This window comes from Zonotrichia leucophrys, chromosome 15 (genome assembly GCF_028769735.1).
Source record: "Zonotrichia leucophrys gambelii isolate GWCS_2022_RI chromosome 15, RI_Zleu_2.0, whole genome shotgun sequence".
Classification (NCBI taxonomy): Eukaryota; Metazoa; Chordata; class Aves; order Passeriformes; family Passerellidae; genus Zonotrichia; species Zonotrichia leucophrys.
The window spans coordinates 3,152,649-3,166,122 of NC_088185.1; the positions used below are offsets into that span (position 1 = coordinate 3,152,649).

At 43.0% G+C, this 13,474-nt stretch overlaps 1 protein-coding gene across 2 annotated transcripts; it reads right to left on the minus strand.

Annotated features, from left to right (window-relative positions):
• Positions 1–207: 207 nt before the first annotated feature.
• On the minus strand, positions 208–13,208 carry ZCCHC8 (zinc finger CCHC-type containing 8). 2 transcript variants are annotated; one of them, XM_064726825.1, is made up of 14 exons: positions 12,998–13,208; positions 12,163–12,203; positions 11,489–11,563; positions 10,898–11,003; positions 10,197–10,274; positions 9,798–9,901; positions 8,466–8,531; positions 7,440–7,500; positions 7,185–7,327; positions 6,367–6,509; positions 4,181–4,296; positions 3,410–3,493; positions 2,831–2,945; positions 208–1,680 (listed from the first exon to the last, which is right to left on the minus strand). In XM_064726825.1, exons 1-14 carry the CDS (start codon positions 13,166–13,168, stop codon positions 887–889), a joined length of 2,097 nt encoding a protein of 698 aa, XP_064582895.1. In that variant the 5' UTR covers positions 13,169–13,208; the 3' UTR covers positions 208–886. The 2 variants fall into 2 exon arrangements, with proteins under 2 accessions (XP_064582895.1, XP_064582894.1); XM_064726824.1 differs by having other exon boundaries at positions 7,440–7,503.
• Between the last annotated feature and the right edge of the window lie 266 nt (positions 13,209–13,474).

A 13,474-nucleotide genomic window follows, 5' to 3' on the forward strand; every position in this document is an offset into this window, starting at 1 on the left:
ATGGCAAGGTTCTGTTTAAGGAGCTAAGAGAATTTTAACAGATTCTTGGTTAAGAAAACCTGAAGCTGACAGTTGTGGCCCTTCCTAAAATATTTCACTATACTCACCCTTATTTTGCTCAGCTTGTTTTCCCAACTTTTCTTCAGCAGCTGATTTTCAAAAACCAGCATTTTGCTGCTTCAGGACTCCAATTAAAAGCTCTTTAGCTAAAAGCTCATTTATTAAACCTCTGTAGACAACCACGAACATGTCTGTACAGCAAGTTTACATGAAGGACAATGCTACAAAAGATACAGTGGCAATTAAAACAGACCCACATAAATAATTTATAAAAATACTTGAAATGGTGAAAATAGCATTGTAATCCCCAATTATTTTCTTCCAATTGCCAGGACTTTGATGTGGGAAATCTTGACATCAGACCTTTTTAAAAACATTCAGAATATATTAAACTTATCTACAGGATAATTAGCAAAATGTATAAAGTATAGATTATTGTACAAAGGACAGATATTAAAAAAATCACCAATCCACCTGAAACTCAAGGACAATATAAATCTTAGCCAAAATAATGAACACCAAACCACAAACTCTGCATTTTAGAGTCTTGAGTATTGGCAAATAAAATGGTCTTAACAAATCATCAGTCCTGTTATTCCTTAGTGGGAGCTTGCAATTTGGGAAAATTCTGCATTTGCTGCCTGCATTGGTGATCCTGGTCAAGATGGAAACCTGCACTGACTTCAGCACCAAGGAAGAACAGGGCAGACCTGCATTTGTCAAGATTTTCTCTTTCCCATAAGATGAGGGAGGTTATCTGAGTTTGTAAAACTGCTGGGGAAACAGAAGGGATTTGGATATAACAAAACTAAAGATCAATTAAGATTTAAGTCTTTTTCTTTTGCTGGTTTCTTGGGGAATTTTTTAACAGGCTTCTTATCCGTAGGTAGACCCCAGTTGATTCTGCCATGTTTTCAAACTCAAATGGTGTGATGCCTTCAGCAAACTTGCTCATGTCAGGAACAAGTCCAGATTTTTTCACAGCTGATCCAGTGCTTGTGGGCACTTTATTACCAGCTGTGTTTTCCCCCTCGTTGACCTCAGGGGGGGCAGCAGGCAGGGTGTCATCCAGCAGGCCCTCAGAAACTGCAGTATCAGGATTTTCCTTCAAGTCAAGCAAACTGTCCTCTAGGTTGGGACTGGTTAGAGAATGTTCATTTTCTGGGATCTGCTCGCTGATGTCAGAAAGCTCTGTTTCCACTGAGATCACTTTCTCAGGTGACCTGACTTCTGCAACCAGATCTGCTTCATTCCTGGCTGGTGATGAAGTCAGGGAATTGCCAGTTAAAGGTGTGTCCACAGGAATATCAGAGTCACTGTTGGTGCTCTCTGCCTGCTCCAGCGCTGCCCAGATCAACCTCTGCTGCTCCTCCAGCTCCTCCAGGGTCAGGGTGTCCTCATCCATCACTGAGTCCACGATTTTGGGCTGGGGGCTGTCACTGGGAGCTGGGGCAGCCCTGGGCAGGGCACAGGGGCTGGGTGAGGAGGGCTGGGGGGGGGTCACTGGGGGCGTCCCTTGGGGCACAGGGGGGGGAGTGGACATGGATGGAGATCCAGGGGGCAGAGGAGGCTGGAACTGAAAACTGTTGGGAGTTTGAGATCTCTGTGCTCCTTCCAGATCTACAAAGAGATTAAAAGACAACTTTTAGAACCTGAAATCTGACCAGGACAAGATTCAAAGTGCCAATGTTCTGATTTATTGAAGTTAGCCATATATTGAAGTTGGAGGGAGACGACCCACCTTGCGTTGGTCAGCATCGACTCCACTTTATTGATCAATCAGGCACCTTTTATAACAGTGTTAATTCACTTCATGCATATTGCAAAATCTGAGCTCACAATAGGTCAGAGATTACACACCAACCCCTCCTTATGTTTCCAATACCAAGATTTGGGTTCTCAAAATTATTCTTGCTTTCCCAAAACAGCCAAAGATAGAACATCCACTTGTTATGAGAAAGCTGCCTGAGAACTCTGATGTGCAAGGCTCTCAAGGCCTTCATGTTTGTCACTTTTACCTGTAATTAAAAATAACCTGAGAACCTCTGCTGTTCACAGAAACAGGCTGTGAGAACCTGCTCCTCACAGCTGCCTTCTGAGCCATCCCTGAAAAAATCTCCAACACTGATTAACTACCAGATTTATGTTTTCTCATCCTTGGTTTTCAGCTGAGACAGAACAAACTTTGTGAGGGTTTTCATATCCATCAAATCCAGCTTTTTTGAGATTTTAACTCTGCCAGCCATTCAAGGAAAAAAATTTACTCTTGAAGGTATTAAAAACAAACCCATTCCACACTGAGACACACTGAAGGATTCCTCATGGCAGATTTCAAAAGGAAAGCCAGAAACTTCTCCAGCTGTTCTAACACTTAACACTGAATCCTTCTGAGTTTGCCTCACTTTTAAGAAGCTGTAAGCTTGCAAAATTATGTTATTTCACCCAAATATTTAGGGATTTGGGGGTCTTAACAGAAGTTTCTTTAGGATGGTCCTGGAGAAAAAAGATCAGAATTTTTAACTGAACATTGCAATTGCTCTGAGCACACCTGAAACTTCCTGCTCGGTATCAGAAGATACAAAAACCACAGTGACAATCACAGCAAATGCCACTGCAGTGGGACACTGCTGCTTCTGTCAACACTGCCTTTAACCACCACCAAAATACTACACATTGGCTTCTCCTTTTAACTCTCACATTTCAATCCACAGCAAGTAATTTTGGAAATAAAAGTTGGAACTAGGAAAAGCAAAAATCAGAGTGACTGTACCAGAGTCCAGGTCCATGTCAGCTGCTGCCACCTCTGAAGTGTCTTCTCTGGCTCGTTTGGAATGACGAGACTTGGGCTGGGGTGCAGCCCTTTTGCTGCTGGATTTGGGACTTGGCTGCAGAGAAATTACCCACAAAACCAAAAAGAATCAGTATTATACTGATTATACAAATTAACATTGCCAGCTGTGAGAATGAAAGCAATTTTCTAACTATGCAATCATTGGGGACCCAGTGTGTAAACACTGACATTTGAGGGATGCCATGGCCACCAAAACCAAGCTTCTCATTTATCAGGGGAGTCTGGAACTGTAAATTCAATGGCAATTTTTTTCCAAACTGCTTACAAATCTTTGCACAACTGGGATCTGCTTCTATTAAGTGAAATAATGGAGATAATTTTAAACATTAAGCCATTTTTTGTTAAAACAGATAAGCCAGATGAGCATTTCACCCTCACTAGTGTCTTTAATAAAAAGTCTGTCCCCTTGTGCAGAAAGAAGATGCAAGCAAGAAATCATCATGACCTACACTAACTAAAAGACAACATTTTTTCTTAATAACAAGGAAATATATTCACCTCCTGATAATTAGAAAGGTAGTGAGCAAAAACATCCTTCTGTTGAGATGGCTGCATGGGGATGGAACCAAACATCTGCCACTCCTACAGCAAAAAGAGAAAAAAAGAGAAAAGAGAAATAATGTTGCATATGATTGGTTAAGAACAGAATTTTAGTTAATAACACTGAATGAAAAAACACATTTGGAGGCCACTAAATGGGCAAATGTAAAGGTACAAATGCACAAGTGCTTCTTTTTAATGCTCAGGCATTCAGAGCAGTGATGGAATTCACTGACAGGAGGTTAAAACGCTTTTGAAGATGGAAGTGCAGCACCCACAGGGGATTTCTTGTGTGCTCTGTGCTTCAGAGGGCACCCACCATGTAGCTCTTTGCTATCACTTGTTTAATTCCAGTTGTTACAGAGCTTGGCAGAAGTTGTGCACTGACTGATATAATTTTTTATAATCAAAATTATAATTATGGAAACACGGACAGTGATTTTCATATTCCAAGGGAAAAAAAGCCATTAATGTGAGAAGTTTTGTGCTTAAAAAACACCAAACTATTGATCTCATAATGGAAATAATGCCCACAGAAGCACTGCCAGACCCCAGGACAAGAATCATGACAAGTATCAGTTGTCACATTCATTACAAATGTAATTAAGGGCTTAAAAAGATGAGACTCTTAAAAGGGAATCTGTCAGATGCAGATACAAAACATTTACTCTTGGTTAAAAGGAGTTTCTGTCCCTCAGCACATTCAGAAGGCAGAGAACAGCTACTCACATCTGGGATCCCACTGGGAGTGGAGATGTTAAAGCCTGGGTAATTCACCAGCTTGGACACATCATAAGTGACACGTCTGGGCTTGGGAGAGCCCTCATCTTCTGCTTCAACTTCACCTATAACAGAACAGAATTATTACTGATGTTAATTAAGAAAAATCCACAGGATTTAAGAGCAGGAGCTTGGAATGGAAGTATTGATAGAAGGTTCTGAAATGCAGAGAGGCAGAACAGTGACCAAATGCATCAGACACAGGCATGAAATGTCCCCAGAAAGGTAACTGGGTGTTCCTGCACAGCTGCTCCTCAGGTTCCATTGCCACCCTCAGAACTGGGCACCAGGACTGCTCTGAGATGCAGCATAAATAATGGTCAATAGCAAAAAGCTGCTCAGTTACTGAAGCTGGGTTCCAAGAAATGTTTTGTTTGCTTGCTGGTGATTTTGTTCCTGTGTAACAGTAATTTACTGAGGGCTATTGCTTCTTCCAGGAAAAAAGAAAAAGGGAGAGGAAACTGGACAAGAACCATGTCCTAGGTTGACTATATGATGCTTTTATCCCCAGCTGTCTTGTTCTGTTTATGCTGAACAATAAGCTTTGCACCTTTAAGACTTGTCCCAGAGAATGAAGGGGGCAGAACCTTTGGGGATTCTCTCCAAAATTTGCCCTGAACCAGGACACAGCTGACAAAAGGAATATTTTTATATGAATAAAACATGTAAAAATATTTTATTGATTTGTATCTTTTCCAAGAGGAAGATGAAGTTTACAAAACAGTTAATTTATTATTTCCTGAGGAGGATGCAGCCAGCACAGAGCCTCGTGGTAAAGCTGCATCCCAGCCTCAAATTTCTCACCTTTGCCATCATACAGAGCCAGCCCTGAGTGCTCCATCCCCACATTTCTCACCTTTGCCATCCCAGCCCTGAGTGCTCCAGCCCCACATTTCTCACCTTTGCCATCCCAGCCCTGAGTGCTCCAGCCCCACATTTCTCACCTTTGCCATTGCACAGAGCCAGCCCTAAGTGCTCCATCCCAGCCCTGAGTGTTTCACTCCCACATTTCTCACCTTTGCCATCCCAGCCCTGAGTGCTCCATCCCAGTCCCACATTTCTCACCTTTGCCCTCATACAGAGCCAGCCCTGAGTGCTCCAGCCCAGCCCTGAGTGCTCCATCTTGCCCTGAGTGCTCCAGCCCCACATTTCTCACCTTTTCCATCATAAAGAGCCAGCCCCAAGTGCTCCAGTCCCACATTTCTCACCTTTGCCATTGCACAGAGCCAGCCCTGAGTGCTCCATCCCCACATTTCTCACCTTTGCCCTCATACAGAGCCAGCCCAAGTGCTCCATCCCCACATTTCTCACCTTTGCCATCGTACAGAGCAGCCCAAGTGCTCCAGCCCCACATTTCTCACCTTTGCCCTCATACAGAGCCAGCCCTGAGTGCTCCATCCCAGCCCTGAGTGCTCCATCCCCACATTTCTCATTTTTGCCATGGTACAGAGCCAGCCCTGAGTGCTCCATCCAGCCTGAGAGCTCCATCTCCACATTTCTCACCTTTGCCATCGTACAGAGCCAGCCCTGAGTGCTCCATCCCAGCCCTGAGTGCTCCAGTCCCACATTTCTCACCTTTGCCATCATACAGAGCCAGCCCTGAGTGCTCCATCCCAGCCCTGAGTGCTCCATCCCAGCCCTGAGTGCTCCATCCCAGCCCTGAGTGCTCCATCTTGGCCCTGAGTGCTCCAGCCCCACATTTCTCACCTTTTCCATCATACAGACCCAGCCCTGAGCGCTCCAGCTCCACATTTCTCACCTTTGCCATCCCAGCCCTGAGTGCTCCATCCCAGCCCCACATTTCTCACCTTTGCCATTGCACAGAGCCAGCCCTGAGTGCTCCATCCCCACATTTCTCACCTTTGCCCTCATATAGAGCCAGCCCTGAGTGCTCCATCCCAGCCCTGAGTGCTCCATCCCAGCCCTGAGTGCTCCATCCCCACATTTCTCACCTTTGCCATCGTACAGAGCCAGCCCCGAGTGCTCCATCCCAGCCTGAGTGCTCCAGCCAGCCTGGGTGTTCCATCCCACATTTCTCACCTTGCCATTGCACAGACCCAGCCCTGAGTGCTCCAGCCCCACATTTCTCACCTTTGCCATCCCAGCCCTGAGTGCTCCATCCCCACATTTCTCACCTTTGCCATCATAAAGAGCCAGCCCCGAGTGCTCCATCTCGGCCTCCTTGAGCCAGCCCGGGGGGTAGCCCAGCTGCCGCATGCGGTAAATGAACGGGGGCAGGCTCCTGTCGGTCACACCCAGGGCATCCTGCAGCACCTCACTGAGCCCAGGAAACAAACAGAAAACAAAATGTCACCCAGAAAAATCCCTCAAGTCGGTGACAAAAAGGTTATGAATGTTTTGTGGAGTTTTCAGTGAGTTGTAGGTCAGAGTGTGCTGCATTTCCACCCCAGATAGAAATGAAAATCAGCTCGGATATTAAACAGAACTTTTTGCCTTGCTGATGTGCTTAAACATTTTTATTAGAATTAATTCTACACCAAGAATAACACACTTGACCTACTGCTTCTGACTCATGGCCTTGACTGCAGCTATCAACAGGAAGGGTGGACCCTGACACTGAACTTACTGGTGGTTTTTTTGGGGACTGCCACACAATACCATGATTTCTCTGAACATTTTGAATAGAGAGGAAGGGACACTCAAAACTCAAAATTTGCAGACTTTGGAATACATTTTTAGTAGGAACATAATACAATTTGAAAAGTCAAAGAGTAATATTTATCACCCTGCATTAGAGAAAGGGCAGGACTGTCAAGACAGCAGTGAGTTTTCATTTGAAAGACAGCTCTACAATTTATTTAAATTCTATTTAGCAAATTCTAACATAATAGTTAAGAGCAGCAGGTGGACTTAATAAACTCTAGCAATGAAAATCTGGCACTCCAAAGGCAGAAGAGGTATTCCAGAAAAGCAAATGGAAAGAAAGAGATACCTAATTACTCCTGGCTTAAATTTTCCAAACCTCTCTTCTACTTCTTCTGCATGGTAACGCTGCTGAAAATTCTGATTGCTCGAATCCCCACAAGCTTCCAAAAACTCCTTTCTCTTCTCGTTTATACGAGCTGCATTTCGTGGCTTAAAGATAACACAATGGGCAAGTTTAAAGTTGGACAACTCACAGTGGATGAGTCCTTCACCCCACACAAAGCCTGGAGAGCAGCAGTCTGTGCAACCCTGGGGACTTTACCTTTGGGCACTCCTTCATTTGATGGTCTTCAGAACCACAATTGAAACAATGAGGTTTGGGCCTGCTTGAGAAATGGACAAATAATTAAACCTGAAAACAGCTCTGTAATGTTAAATACACCGAATTGTTTTCATTCTCGACAGATTTGAAGGTTTAGACTTGAGAAAGATAAAATCAAAAGCAAAGACTGCTGATGGCATCTGCTTCTTTTAAACTTATATCAGTCCTTAAATAGAGAATATTGCTGATTTCACAGTGCTAAGGAGAACGTGGGAAATGAGGAAAGGGCAGAGGGAAATAGGAAATGGCATCACCAGAGGTCTGATCCCTTCCACAATACTGGGAATCAGCAGAAACAAACAGCAGAGCAAAACTATTTCTTTGGAAAGCCCTGGCCCACAGTTTCAAGTAATTCATTTTGTGAAACTGCACTGAAAACTGGACTGGAACTGCAGCTGGCTTCAACTTAAATCTCCCTTGTAAATTCACACCGTGGCAGGAAACATTTGCAATATTACTGGGGTGAAATACCAAGATTTTAGAGGAAGATTTATTTTCCGAGCATTCAGTTTTACTGAATTAGGATGGGAACCAGAAGTGGAGACAAAAAGTGTGGCACAAGTCCAAGGTAACTCCAGCTGGAAACTGAATTTCCTTCACTTCTGACCTCCCATAAAAACTACACCATCAACTCTCAGATCAGTCTGTCTTAAAAATCTATCAAATAAATCAGAAATTGTTCTACAGAACAGTAACCATGACCAGTGCAAGGATGACAAACCAAGCACTAAAGAGACAAGAAACAGAAGAACTAAGTATAAAAATTCAGAAAGTTTTCACACACTGATTTTAGGCCCTTCCTAAAGAAACTCAATAAAAAGACTGACTGCAATGCTCAGCTCTGGCTTATTTAATTTAAATTTAAATATTGCTCAAAGATATCCAAGGGTTTATTAACTGGGCAAGAATCACAGAGTGCATCTGAATTTTTCAGCTCAAAACTTTACATTTAAGAATAATACAAACCTTTTGGGTTTTACTTGTATTTCTTGTCCATCTAGGGAGAGAATCTGGCTGAAAACTTGCTGGTATCTTTAGATTTCAATAAGGAACTGCTACTGGATGAAGCAAAATTTCAATTTTGTTTAAAATACCAATGAACACTCAACAGTGCTTTGAAGAGAACACTGACTCATCTGCATTAAATTACAAATGGGTCCTTGACATGAAGTCCTGGGTATAAACTATAAAATGGTATTTACTATAAACTATTTGCTAAGATGAGCTTATGCTGTCTCCTCCTACAAATTTCTATCCAATACTTGCTAAAACTACAACCCTCTTGTTTACAGGTAGAAATTTCCAGATAATAATTCTGAAATGTTTCACAGTAATCTTATTAAACCACATTTTGACAGAGTTTCAAACTGACAGGTTCACTGAGAGCAGGACCTGGGTGCTTTAGAAGGCAGTGCCTGATGAACCATCTCACTCAGAATCACTTCAGCCACACTTCAATTGGCATTTAAGGAGAAATTTCCATTAGGAATCGAATTCCTTCATCTCAGAGGTTGGGAGATTGAATTTGCAATTTATATCCGTATATAAATAATTTTCTAACACTGACATGACCTTGATTACAAACTGGATATTGCAGAAATGAACTCTGAAACTGCTTCCTGTCCTGGGTCTTTCCAGCAACACTGGGAGCCAGGGGGGATGATGTTCCTTGAGAAATTTCTTGTCCAATTTCTTTTGTCATCAAAGACATCAATACTAAAAACATTTCAACATTTCCCAGCTTCTTCAGCATTTCCCTCAATTCCACTTTTCAAACATTGGCTTTAAAAAGCCAAACATTCGCTTTAATAAGGAACCAACTTTAAATGGATGCATGTTAAGAGCATACCTTAATTAAATTTTGATAAAAGACTTCCCCTCTAGCTCCCACATTTGGAAAAAAGCATTTCACAGCAGGCTGGAGTTTCCCAAAGCATTTTCTTCTCCCAAAGAATGGATTTTATGGAGGGATAATTCTCATTCAATCTGCAATGAGCTGTCATTCCAAACCTGATTAGGGACTGGCCAAGGAAATCCCTAAATTCACAAGATGTATTTATGGGGATAAATCATTCACTCTCAGGATAGCAATCAGCAAATCAATGATACCAAAATCCTTATTTGTTTTGAATTAAAAAGCCATTAATGCCCCATTAAATCATCCCATCTATAATGCCTGGCATGGCTTTGCTAGAAACACACAAAATCCACTGAAGAGAATTGGAGTTCAATTTACCCACTGGAATTCTTTGGATTTGACACATGGCAAAAAGAAAGGTGTTTTAGCAAACAGGATACTTAGGTATTTCCCATCCTTCTGTCAGCTGTGGATTCTCATTTAAAATAGGCTGTCCCAGTTTATCGAGACAAAAATTGGTAAAATACAGAACACTTCCTACAACCTGCAGAAAAAAAGTCAGAGAATTGTCAGAAATGTGTCAGTATTTGGGTGAGATTGGTAGCATTTCTATAAATTTACACTGCCTGAAACACTTCCAGGTTTTTACTCCCCCATTCTGTAAGAATTTACAATTAATACAAGCCCAAATGTGTACAAATATTTTTTTTTGCAATGATGTAGCCCAAACAGGCTGAATTTAAATTAAATTTATCAGTGTAATAACAGCAGCTAGGAGATTTATTTGAATGGCAGTGTACATTGAATGTGGAGAATGAAGAGCACAGTCAAAAACTTACACTAAAAGCTTCTTTCACTTTTTTAGCAGAACTTGAGCTGGTTCCTTTACAGTCCTCTTCCAGAACAACACTGGAGGGCTGACAGGAAAAGCAAAAATAAAAATAATTCATTTAAATCCACCTGAATTAGTGATGTAAAAGGCACAGAATTGGGGTTCAGCTTCTGTGCTTGGAGGATGGAGATGTCCATGTCAGGCCTGGAGCTCCCCACAGCCCAAGGAATGACACAGATCCTTCCCAAGGCTTTCTTGATGAGAAACACACTGCAAAATTACATTTTCATTCTCACCAAAAAAGGGAAAGATACAGAGAAATGTGCCATTCCACCCTTTCACTCAAAGTGAATGTTAAGAATCAAAATTTTAAACCAAGAGAAGTGTAAATGCTCAGATTCTGTTGTTCATCTGTTTTCTTATACATACTTGGGCCAAACACTATCAGAAGATGATACATTAAGCTTTCCTCTTAATTATTTAAACCAATTCTCTTTCACCGAAATTTCACTAGGGAATTTTCAAGAAGCATTTTCATGGGCAGAAAGGATCTCTCCTTTCTCTCTATTTTTTGGAACAAAGTTATAAAACATTTGTGACATCTACTTAATCTGATTTTTGTCACTGTTATTATTTCAATAATATTTCAATATTTTCATTACAGAGATGGAGAAGCAGCATTCTGTAACAATGTGAGTTCTAAAGTACCTGTGGCTTAGCATTCAAGTGTGATTTTTCTTGTTCACTTTTCTTCTGCTCTTCATATTTTTGAACTAAACTACAAATAAAATCTTCAATTTCTTGATGATATCGCCTGGGATGAAGTAGAGAGAGATGAGACATGAGCAAGGCTGAAACAAGGGGCAGACATCTCTTTTCTTAAGCACTTATTTAGTAAATAACTCAGAAAATGGGAAAATTCAATTCTTTTCTGTCCCCTCTCAACCCCCACCAACACAAACGCAATCTGATATTTGAGAGCACCTGAGTGTGGCAAAAAAACAACTCAGAGGCAGGGAAAGATGAAATTCTATTTTACCCACAGCACTGCTGAAATTCAAGCTGCTCTTCAGACTCACTCCCAGTTCCTGGAAGTTCCCTCTCATTTCTTGGTAAAAGCAGATATTGCTAATGGACAGAACTCTTGTTATCCTGCCCATTATCCTTCCTGCACTCCAAGCTTTCAGTAGTTTATGTTATTGAATAAAAGCTACAGCTACGATTTGGGCACAGCACTGTTAGATCCAAACAAACAAAAAAATTCCCCATTTCCTGTCAGGGTTGTTTTTTCATACTTACTTAGTAATGACATTGTTCATAAATAAAATCTGCAACAGAGGTCCATCAACTTTGGGGTTTTCCACTGAGATGCCACTGGAACAGCACAGAACACAGACAATGGGTACAGTAAATATTCCCCACAGTTTTATCACAGCTCAGGCTGGGCCCCACAGAGGGAGGAAGGTCTGGTCAACACAAAATCTGTATTTTTAAAAAGTCCCTATCCTCTAAAACAGAAATTATGCTTTTGAGCAAAGGTTGGTGTGAGGTGGAAGGAGAACAAAACATCCTCCACACTACAGAAATATTTAATTCTGTATGAACAGAATTCTCTTCCTGCTATTAAACTTATACAATCTTCTCACTAAGATTCATTCACCCATTTGAATGTGATTTTTCCTCACTGCTGAACTTATACACTAAAACTGCTTCCCTGAAGACCAAGTGAGTTTCATTAAACAGATAAACACAAATAAATAAAAGTTACAGCAACACCAACTGAGTTTCTGCTGTTCAGGAACTGGAATGGCATTTTAGAAGCCCAGACCTGAGCAAGGTTTGGGACATGGAAACCAGCTGTGGCAGATTGTTAACACAGACAGCTTTTATCTAGATAAACTCTATTTATATATACAAATAAATATATTCTCTCTACATAATTCATGCAGTGTTTCAAGTCAGCATTAACATACCTAGGACGAGTCAGAATTCTCAGCTTCCTTTTAAGTTCCTGATGTTAACTTATTGTTAAGGACTATGGTTTTCTTTGGAAGACACAAACCCACACCCAAAGCAAGCAAGAAAACACCAAGCAAGAATTTCACAGAACAATAAACAGGTTTTTGGTCCTTCCCTTTCACTGCACAGGGGATTATTTAAAAATCCACCTGTTGCTGGAGAAAGACAATAAATTGGAAAAAAGAAAAAAACCACAAATGAAAAGAGGACTAGCTGTGACAATCCAAACAGTGCCATTCATTGCATGCAATGATTATTTTTAACAGACTAATAATATTTTATTTTAAAATGAAATTATGAATGAGATCATCACCAAAATAAAGGTAATGGTAGTACACGTGTACTTGTAAATGGGCACTAAATCATGACACATTTCAGATTCCACTCTGCTGCAGCGGCAGACTCAAAAACCCTTTAGAGAACCTGTCACAATTCAGCTATTTGTAATTATTTATAGCCGAATTAAAAGGTAGAACGCAGGGATTCAGTGAGAGCCGTTTCAACAGCCAGCCCCGCATCCCGGGGCGGGCGCGGCCGCTCTGGGATAAAAGTTTCTATGGAGAGAGAACGTGCTGTGAGGGAGCCCGGGAGCACCAGGAGCTGCCTCCCCGCCCAGCTCAGCCCTCTCCCCCCTGTGCCCCGGCGGAGACCGAGGGTTCGCTCCCACACAGCCCGGGGAGCAGCCGGAGCCCCCTGAGGGCCAGAACGGGCTGGCCCGGAAGGGAACCGGCAGCGGCGGCGCGCCCGCCTTCCCCCGCCCCGCCGCGGGCCCTGCGCTCCCGCCAGGATATTCTCCGCCCGCAGCCGCTGCACCGTCTCGTCGCGGTCGCGCAGCCGCTCGTAGAGCTGCAGCAGCGGGTCCGGCTCCGGCTCCTCCAGGGCGGGCGGCGAGGGCGGCCCGGGCTCGCCCTCCAGCTGCCCGAAGAGCTCGCGGTCCCCGAAGTCCACCTCCGCCGCCATCTTGGCCGCCGCAGGAAGGGCGGGGCGGGGGGCAAAGGGCGGTGGGAAACGCGGGACGGGCGGGACAATGAATGTCGCGGACTACAACTCCCAGCGTGCACCGGGGGGCGGACCGCAGAGTCAGAGGGCTGAGAGGCGCGGTGCACGCTGGGAGGTGTAGGCGACGAGGTGCTGAGGCGGCACCGCAGCGCTTGTCGTACTCACAATGGAGGACGCGTTCCTGCCTCCAGAACCGGCACCGCTCCCGATTTTGGAGTTTTCCTTCCTATTCTGAGAACCGGTGAGCGGTGGAGAGAGCAGCGTGCA

Coding starts and splice junctions, on each gene's coding strand:
- ZCCHC8 (XM_064726824.1), bottom strand. CDS start 13,168: ATGGCGGCGGAGGTGGACTTCGGGGACCGCGAGCTCTTCGGGCAGCTG. Junction 9,902..10,196: donor AAGTGAAAGAAGCTTTTAGT/GTAAGTTTTTGA, acceptor TTTTTTCTGCAG/GTTGTAGGAAGTGTTCTGTA. Junction 8,532..9,797: donor GAAGGATGGGAAATACCTAA/GTATCCTGTTTG, acceptor TGAAATCTAAAG/ATACCAGCAAGTTTTCAGCC.